The 8,860-nt window shown below is 38.2% G+C and overlaps 1 protein-coding gene across 1 annotated transcript; it reads left to right on the top strand.

The window, feature by feature from the left end:
• Positions 1–3,742: 3,742 nt before the first annotated feature.
• On the top strand, positions 3,743–7,836 carry LOC140482245 (uncharacterized). The gene is made up of 2 exons (XM_072579380.1): positions 3,743–5,127; positions 6,598–7,836. Exons 1-2 carry the CDS (start codon positions 4,062–4,064, stop codon positions 6,966–6,968), a joined length of 1,437 nt encoding a protein of 478 aa, XP_072435481.1. The 5' UTR covers positions 3,743–4,061; the 3' UTR covers positions 6,969–7,836.
• Positions 7,837–8,860: the final 1,024 nt, after the last annotated feature.

Genomic DNA, 8,860 nt, shown 5'->3' with positions numbered 1-8,860 from the left:
TCTTTAAGAAGGTGACCAAACAGGTAGATGAGAGTAAGCCGGTTGATGTGGTGTATATGGATTTCTGCAAAGCATTTGATAAGGTTCCCCACAGTAGGCTATTGTACAAAATGCGGAGGAATGGGATTGTGAGAGATATAGCAGTTTGGATCAGTAATTGGCTTGCTGAAAGAAGACAGAGGGTGGTGGTTGATGGGAAATGTTCATCCTGGAGTCCACTTACCAGTGGTGTACCGCAAGGGTCGGTGTTGGGTTCACTGCTGTTCATCATTTTTATAAACGACCTGGATGAGGGTGCAGAAAGGTGGGTTAGTAAATTTGCAGATGACACTAAGGTCGGTGGAGCTGTGGATAGTGACGAAGGATGTTGTAAGTTACATAGAGACGTAGATAAGCTGCACAGCTGGGCTGAGAGGTGGCAAGTGGAATTTAATGTGGACAAGTGTGAGGTGATTCACTTTAGTCAGAGTAACCGGAATGCAAAGTACTGGGCTAATGGTAAGATTCTAGGTAGTGTAGATGAGCAGAGAGATCTCGGTGTTCAGGTACACAGATCCTTGAAAGTTGCCACACAGGTTCACATGGTTGTTAAGAAGGCATACAGTGTTTTAGCTTTTATTAATAGAGGGATCGAGTTCCGGAACCATGAGGTTATGCTACAGCTGTACAAAACTCTGGTGCAGCCGCACTTGGAGTATTGTGTACAGTTCTGGTCACCGCATTATAAGGAGGATGTGGAAGCTTTGGAAAGGGTGCAGAGGAGATTTACTAGGATGTTGCCTGGTATGGAGGGAAGGTCTTACGAGGAAAGGCTGAGGGACTTAAGGCTGTTTTCGTTGGAGAGAAGAAGATTGAGAGGTGACTTAATAGAGACATATAAGATAATCAGAGGGTTAGATAGGGTGGACAGGGAGAGTCTTTTTCCAAGAATGGTGAAGGTGAGCACAAGGGGGCATAGCTTTAAATTGAGGGGTGACAGATATAGGACAGATGTCAGAGGTAGTTTCTTTACTCAGAGTAGTAAGGGTATGGAATGCTTTGCCTGCAACTGTAGTAGATTCGCTAACTTTAAGTACATTTAAGTTGTCATTGGACAAGCATATGGAATAGTGTAGGTTAGATGGGCTTAAGATTGGTCTGACAGGTCGGTGCAACATCGAGGTCAGAAGGGCCTGTACTGCGCTGGAATGTTCTATGTTTCTGACTAAAATGATGTGGACCTACTGATTCTGATTTGGCTCACTTGCCCAACAGACCATGCCTCGACCCTTGGAATGAGATAGGACAATGCCATTGACTTGCAGGGTTGGGATCCCCTGACTGAAGATAGACCCCTTGACTTGACTGAGAACTAGTTTCGTTAGACTTTGAGACATGGCCATTTGGTTGAAGCACATGCAGTTCATTTGCCACATAAGCTGCTGGAACATTTAGATTGATGCTGGAGGCAGCACAATGGAAGACAATCTTCCTTCTGGGGCATGCACTGCACTACCACCTGCTTCTAACTGGCACATCCTAATGAGAAAGGGACAACTCTAGCTTATGCCTGAAAATATTGTATCCTGATGCCACAAAACCTATTGGCTGATATGACACCCTCTATTCTAACTTAGACTATTTATTTTATGAATCTGCAAATAAGTTACCAAAGAACATACACTAGCTGCAAGCAGGGACCAGCATTAATATTATTCAAAGGGCCAATACCTAAATTGCAGGTAAAATGAATTTGGAGAACTTTTGCTATGGGAAAGTCTTTAACCAGGTAGCAAACTGGATTTTTTTTTTAGGTATTTTGCTGTATTCCTAACTTGACAGGGAATCTAACTACATCTTCACAGAGGATTTAGTAATCAATCTGGGTTTTGAACATGAGAAAGACATGGAACAGAGGCTGTGGGTAGGGAGAAACTGTCTGATGTCATTGACCAACTTAAAGCCAGGCTCCTCCATGCTTCTTTACAATAACAGAAGGATTTCTAGCAGGCTAACCAATTCACCAGCAACTTATCCTTGTGTGCAACTTCAGCAATGTCCTCATTCCACTTCTTTGTGGCAAAGCACAACTATGACCTCCCTCTGTGATCAGTTGTCAAATCAATTATTCTTTTCACCTGGCTTGGCTGCTGATTGACAAGATGACAAGCCTTGCATAACAGGAAACAGAAAATCTGAGGTGGAAAGTTAGTTAAGGCGGAAAGAAACAAATCCACAGTAATTCACAATGTATTTTGACACGGCATCCACAGCCTGCTCATATCACCAGAGTGGATAAGCTGGGAGCTGAGAAGGTCCATAAGATAAAGGACAAATGATTGTCCACAATTTTTGCAAGTGTTAGAGTTCAGAGGCTCTGTCACACAGCTGAAGAGGTACACGCTTCCTTGTAATTTGCTGGTTCTACTCTGTTCCCTTTTATTTTGCTTTCCTAAGACAGGCATATTTACTCCATGTTTATGTAGCATTATGATTGAGCAAGAAGCTGAATTGATGAGATATGTGGAGGTAGTGAGGGATGGGAATGAATCTGATTGTATTGAATTAATTGGTGTGAGATTGAGTCGAACATCTCTGGATGTTAGTCATGAGTCCTGAATACTAAAAACTAATGTCTGGAATGTAGTGCATTGAACAGCATGGTGACGAATTTTGATCTTGCTTTGGAAATCTGAACGGATTTAACAGATCCTGAACTAGGGCTCCCAAGGATAATATGTAGGTTCATTTAGTAGTTAGGAAGGCAAACACAATGTTAGCATTCATTTTGAGAGGGCTAGAATAGAAGATCAGGGATGCATTGCTGAGATTGGATAAGGCTTTGGTCAGACCGCATGTGGAATATTGTGAGCAGTTTTGGGTCTCATATCTAAGAAAGATGTGCTGGTCTTGGACGAGGTCCAGAGGAGGTTCACAAGAATGATCCAGGTATGAAAGGCTTGTCATATGATGGGCGTTGAGGACTCTAGGCATTTAATGGAGTTTAAAGGGATGAGGGGGATCTCATTGAAACTTAAGAATACAGAGAGACCTGGATAGAGTGGACATGGAGAAAATGTTTCCACTACTAGGAGAGACAAGGGCCCGAGACATAGCCTCACAATGATGTGTCAACCTTTTAGAGCTGAGATTAGAAAGAATTTCTTCAGAGGGTGACGAATTTGTGAAACTCACTGCAGCAGAAGGCTGTGGAGACCAAGTCATTGAGTGTAATTAAGGCAGAGGTAGAATTTTAACTAGTAAGGGGATCAAGGGTTATGGAGAGAAGACAGAAGAATGGGGTTGAGAAACATATCAGCTGTGGTCAAATGGCAGAAGATACTTGATGGGTCAAATGGCCTAATTCTGCTCCTATAACCATGATTTTATGAATAACAATGTACATATCAGTTTTTTAAATTCTGATTTGATCAAGCATGTTTTTACATTACTAATCAGTTTTAGTTCTTTGTAGACTAATACTAATTCTTGGAACATTGTTGGAATTACATCTTTCGAGTAGCTAAGATGACTGGAAACATTACTAATGCCAGTATGGCTGGGAATTTTAATCTGGCTACAGGAAATTGTTTTAGTTCAACGCTGGGATACAAGGTAGTTACTCATAAGGAATTAAAGATTTAGAACAATCTCTTCTTTTTACAGGAACTAAGAGACAAAGAGCCATTATAATTCTAGTGAAGGATACTGTCTACCAATGGTGCAGCAAGGAAAATAAGCCACAATAGGCGAGCAGTCAACGCCTTACACTGTGTATTAATTAAACTGTAAAATGGGACTTTCTCCTCATTGTGCAATCTGATGCATTTAATTTGGCATGTAATTGATGATTGGCTGGCTATTTTCCCAATAAGCATAGAGGCATGCACGAGATGGTCTTTCACCTCTTAGTTTTTGCTTGCAACTCACAGCATGGACAGCACTTAAAAATTTTTTGCATAATTTAAAGTCATTTCTTTTTTTCTTTTTGAATGTGGCTAAAGCAGTAAGAAGTAAAGAGAATTTTGCTTTCCAAATATTTAAAATCTACGTGAACAGTGTTACCGTGTGGGGAGAAAGGAATGGCTGAAGACTCTATTTTAGATAATTCAATTGAAGCTGATGGAATTGTAATGAATGTATATCATCCAGAAGTTGACAATATAGAAGGAGCTGGAGATAGTGTTCAATCAACAGAAGAAAAATTACCAACTGGTGAGTTAAACAAATTCCTTATAACTGAAACTGTGACATCTACTGAGGGAACTAAATTGACTGTAGGAGAAAACAGCTCTGATGCAGAAATGTCTGTTACAAACACTGAGAAAACCAGTTTGCCTGGGGAAGATAGTATTCCTGCTGCAGAAACCATTTCATGTATTAGCGAAACCAGCTCCCTTCCAGCAAAGTTCAATGCATCTGCTGAGGAAACCACTTTGCCTGCACAAGAGACCATTCCAAGTTGTCAGCAAACTAGTTCACCGAGGAAAGAAAATTATCCACTTGCAGAGACCATTCCAGGTACTGAAGAAAGGAGCCCCCTTACAGAAAAGGTCAATGCACCTGCTCAAGAAGCCAGTTCACTTGCACAGGGGACTATTCCATGTACTGAGGAAACCAATTCTCCTAGGGAAGGAAATATTCTAGCTGCAGAGACCTCTGTATGCGTTAATGACATGAGTTCCTCTACAGAGAATGTCACTGCAAATATTCAGAAAATCAATTCATCTGCACAGAAAGCAATTCCATGTTTCGAAAAAACCATTTCACCTACAGAACAGGCTATTTCCACTGCTCAGGAAATCAATAACCTTGCAGAAGAAATTATTCCATGTAGTGAGGAGGCCCATTTACTTCCAGAGATGGCTATTTGGGAGACATCTACCGATAAGACCACTCCATTTGAAATGGAAACCAGTTTCCCTATTGAACAGACTGAGAAAATGACCCAACCTACATATGAAATAGAGTCAGCTACAGAAGAAGGCATTTGCTCCACAGGACGAACCATTATCCCTACTATATTGACTATTCAGGATGTAAATCCAGTATCTGAGTTAGTAACTTCATGTTCTTCAATAGAACAAGATATAATGGTAGAAAATCGCCCACTGGAAGGTTATATTTATGGTGAGAGAACTGAAGCAGGTAAAATAGATTAGTTTTTTTTAAACTGTTGGAATAATGGTTTATTGTAATGTCTATGATGTGTGACATAATTTTGGACAGAACACCTTTTTATTCAACTGTAACTAATTTGAACTAATTGATGTTAGTCAATACATGATATCAACAGACAACAGAATAAAGTCAACCTTCATCCTGCACAAAAATAGATAATCCATATTTAAAAATAAACTTAAAAGTACAAGGAATCAGAAACTGTTGCCTTAATTATAATTGGTAGGTATCCTGCAAGTGAAAGGCATATTTTGAGTGTTAACAAAGAAATATTTAGTTGTAACAATTGTGGATCAGATGTTTTGTCAACCAACGTTGGATGTGAATGTATTGTGTTTTATATTAAAACATCAAATACCATTATTACACTAACATTTTAATGACTTCCATTCCATATTTTCACAAAAAAAACTATTTGCCCTGATTAGCTAATTAATCTGTATATGTTCATCTGAAACAGTATACATTTCTTAAGACACTTATGATACTCAATTTATCGAAAGTTAACAATCAAACTTGTAAAACTTATTCACTTAGCCCTCTGTTTCTCTCTCCACAAGTTCAGCACTGTGGCTGGCACAGTGGTTAGCACTGCTACCTCACAGCACTGGAGAGCTGGGTTCAATTCCCACCTAAGACAACTATTGTGTGTAGTTTGCACATTCTCCCTGTGTCTGCGTGGGTTTCCTCTGGGTGCTTTGGTTTCCTCCTACAGACACAAAAACGTGCAGGTTAGGTGAATTGGCCATGCTAAATTGCCTGTAGTGTTAGGTGTAGGGGAATGGGTCTGGGTGGGTTGCTCTTCGGAGGGTTGTTGGGCCAAAGGACCTGTTTCCACACTGTAAGTAATCTAATTTGTATTGTCATTTTTCCAAGAAGTATCATTGGCCTTTACTTCCTATCGACAAAAATCAAGTCCAGAGCAAAATATGTAAGCAGTCATTGAAATGTTTCTGGTCTCTTTCGTTGGAAACAGAAAGCAATTCAAATTGCCTTTCATTTTTCTGCCTTACTATTTTTAAGAAGTTTGGTTTGACAATAGAAGGGAAGAAAATATTGTATCAGATGAATCTGTTCTTTTCTGATATTGACAGAAGATAGGATTTCCTATCACAACGAAGATATAGGGTAGAAATTCATGTTATACCATCCATTCTATGCTAATACCCATCAACTGCCTGTTATACACAGTCCCAATACTAAAATTCCATTGACTTCAATGGAGCCGAATATAGGTTGGAGCATGCAATAGATGATCAATGTGCTTTGCACTATTACTTAAGATGAATTATATTTCCCAATATATTTGTTATGTTTCTGCAACCCATACAGGTAGTTTACAACATGATACCTGACAGTATTATGTTTTCAATTAATAAAGACTGAAAATAATCTATGGCTTAATCAAAATATCAAGTATTAATATTTAAATTTTAGTCCCTGCAGGCAAGGAGGTTATCCCTTTACCTACTGGAGAAGTCTATAAGGAGAACGGAGCAGATGCAAATGTGAAAGGTCCGAGCACTGATAATAATGATGATGAAGCTGGTACCGAAGAAGAGATCTACTCAGAATTCCAACAGGGAAATGGCTCATCAGGGTCTCCATCAACTAGTTCCATTCTCAGTTCGCAACCAGAGTCACCAATTAATATTGATTCCACTGAGGAACATCCAGGTGCTTCAAGGAGGCTTGATATTACCAAACACAGCTATTCCAGGTACAACACCGTCTCTTATCGCAAAATTAAAAAAGGAAACACAAAGCAGCGCATTGATGAATTTGAATCAATGTTAAACATAAATTAGATACTGGAAAGAAATCTGTAAAGATAATGTGTTTTTGTCACTTTAATTAGTTAATACGATTGTTTTTCACTTCTGAAGCTATAATAGAAAATAATTCAGCATTTAATTTAAATGTAAAATCAATATTGTTCCTTGAATTCAAACCTACAAAGCACATGAAGTGGATTATTACAGCAAATATTTATCAAATAAATGAGAAATATAGCTTGCTTAGTAGCTTAACTCAAACACTCTATTTTGGACATGTGATACTCAGTGCACGAAGTATTGCACAGTAACTAAACCTCCAAAAAAATGTAATTTAGCAAAAGGCTATGTCACATGCTATTTGCTCCAAATCTAGCTTTTAACTTTGGAGGTTATTATATCACTATTGTATGTTAGGTCTATTAAGCTGTTCAGCTACAGCATAATAATGAAAAAAAAATCTTTATTCATTCTCTACCGAATAAACCATAATTCCATTCAGTGCGATAGTAATGAATGGCACTTGAAGAATCAGTAAGATTTTCAAAGTTACCACATTAAAATGCAGCACAATTGTTCCTTGTGAAAGTGGATAATCTGAATTAAAGCTTAGTGATTTCATGTGACCATACTTAATTCGGTTGAATGGATACTTTAGGTGCTATTCTGAAAGTTTCTTTTCAAAGATCAATTACAGTCCTTAATGATTCTGTGTTGTTAGTGTGAACAGTAGAATTGGCTACTGTATTAGAGATTTACAAGGATGAAATAGTTATGTGACTTGAACATTTTATTATTGTCTCCTGTAACATTAACAAGTTGTATTTCTGTTTTTATCATTGCTGCTCATTCTATACTCAAAAGTAATAAATCCATACACCAAGGATTTTGAACAATTTTATGATTCTTTCACTTGCTTGTGATTTCAATCGTAACATTTTTATCTTATACCATAGCACATAATGAAAAACAGTTGATATTGCTGCCTTTTAAATCAGATCTGGAGCAAACAAGCTCGCTGTTGTACAGGCATGCAGTTACTGAATGCTTTTTTTCTACTGAATTGATTTCTATCTAATGCACCTATTATTCTCTAATTGCCAGCTTAACATCAGTCCTTGCTTCAGAGGAGTGTAAACCAATTACGGTTCTGCATCATTTTTGGGTCAGACAGCTCTAATGCATATATGCTATATTTCCGCGCAGAATGTAATATAATATTCAAATTTTAAAATCAACTTAACACAAGGAAATAACTTGGGCAATACTGAAAATATTTTAAAGGAATTTTGAAAGTCCATTCAACTATCAACTTTTTTCTAATAAATGTTCACTCTGGACAGGCACAGCTATGCTGGTGTATTTGCATTCAAGAGTTTCTGTCAGAATTCAACACACTACCGTTTTACCTATTAAGCAGTATTTGTCAATGGAACACAAAGACTGAGTAACAAAATAAAAAGTGCAATGTGACAAATGTTACGTCCTGCTAAGTAGACAATAACATCTGGAAATATTATAATCGTGAGAATTAGTAATTTAATATTCCTCTAGCTATACCACTGAGTGAACATTTTTTTGGACAATTAAATTTAATTATTTTCCAACTAGGAGTGAAGGAGAAGGATGTCACAATGGCAATTGGATTCTATAGTTTTTGTCTTCATGAAGCTCATGTTTCATGGGTAGAATGGGAATATCATGCTGATTATCACATAACCATAAATTTATTCATTCCTGAAGAAGGGCTTATGCCCTAAACATTGATTCTCCTGCTCCTTGGATACATTCATTCCTGAAGAAGGGCTTATGCCCAAAACATCGATTCTCCTGCTCCTTGGATGCTGCCTGACCTGCTGCGCCTTTCCAGCAACACATTTTTCAGCTCTGATCTCCAGCATCTGCAGTTCTCACTTTTTCCTAAC

The sequence above is a fragment of the Chiloscyllium punctatum genome, chromosome 10, assembly GCF_047496795.1.
Source record: "Chiloscyllium punctatum isolate Juve2018m chromosome 10, sChiPun1.3, whole genome shotgun sequence".
Classification (NCBI taxonomy): domain Eukaryota; kingdom Metazoa; phylum Chordata; class Chondrichthyes; order Orectolobiformes; family Hemiscylliidae; genus Chiloscyllium; species Chiloscyllium punctatum.
The sequence above is the reverse complement of the archived record's forward strand: the minus strand, read 5'-3'. Positions and strand labels throughout refer to the sequence as shown.